The 1,007-nt window shown below is 48.4% G+C and overlaps 1 protein-coding gene across 1 annotated transcript; it reads left to right on the top strand.

Moving 5' to 3' along the window:
• Positions 2-544, top strand: SAE1 (SUMO1 activating enzyme subunit 1; the record flags this gene model as incomplete). The annotated part of the gene is made up of 1 exon (XM_021400463.1): positions 2-544. A coding segment is annotated over one exon (543 nt), but the record flags the coding sequence as incomplete, so codon positions are not given.

Genomic DNA, 1,007 nt, shown 5'->3' with positions numbered 1-1,007 from the left:
GCTGCGGGCGTCCCGTGTGCTGCTGGTCGGGCTGCCCAGGCTTGGCACCGAGGTGGCCAAGAATCTCATCCTGGCGGGAGTGCGGGGCCTCACCATGCTGGACCATCACCAGGTGTCCCCCGAGGACACACGGGCGCAGTTTCTGGTCCCCGCCGGCTCCGTGGAGCGCAATAAGGCCGAGGCGTCGCTGGAGTGGGCGCAGAACCTCAACCCCATGGTGAACATCAAGGCCGACCCCAAGAGCGTTGAGAGCAAACCCGAAGCTTTCTTCACCCAATTCGATGCCGTGTGCGTGATGTGCTGCTCACGGGACACCATGCTGTGCATCGACCACATCTGCCACAGGAATGGGATCCAGTTCTTCGCCGGCAAGGTCTTCGGTTACTACGGCTACACCTTTGCTGACCTGGGCGAGCACGACTTCGTCAAGGAGAAAACCAAAGAGGCCAAAACCAACATCCCCACGATGGAGGACGGGCCTGGTGCCAAGAGGGCGAAGCTGGACACTGCCGAGACCAACCCAGGCCATTCTATGATTCTGTGAAAGCCCTTTTGTCCTTATCTGTGTTTCTTCTCCGGGGTAGAATGGGTATATTGGCATAATATATTCCTGACCCATGGTTGCAAGACCAACAGTCAGTTTTTACTAATCCAGAGGACAGATGTTCTTTCCTGGACAATCTGATGAAAAATCAAAACATGCTGTTGGAAATGAACTCTTCACTAGCAGAATTGTATTTGATTTTATCTCAACAAATATAGCTAGAATGTTTGGATCAATTCTGCCATGCAAGTGTCGTGTTACCTACAGCTCATAAAATATCATACTACTTGGTCAATCTTGAATTTTTCTTTCGTAACAAAAAAAAATATTGCTTTTAGTATGAATATGAAAGACTTATGATTTTTTTTAAGAATATTTTTACTTTACATGAGGATTTCGTCTATGTGATTTAAAGTATGGGAGACAGAAGGCACTGAAAACTATTATTTTGACCTGATACTGA

Source organism: Numida meleagris, chromosome 1 (assembly GCF_002078875.1).
Source record: "Numida meleagris isolate 19003 breed g44 Domestic line chromosome 1, NumMel1.0, whole genome shotgun sequence".
Taxonomy (NCBI): Eukaryota; Metazoa; Chordata; class Aves; order Galliformes; family Numididae; genus Numida; species Numida meleagris.
This window is presented reverse-complemented; position numbering and strand designations above follow the sequence as displayed.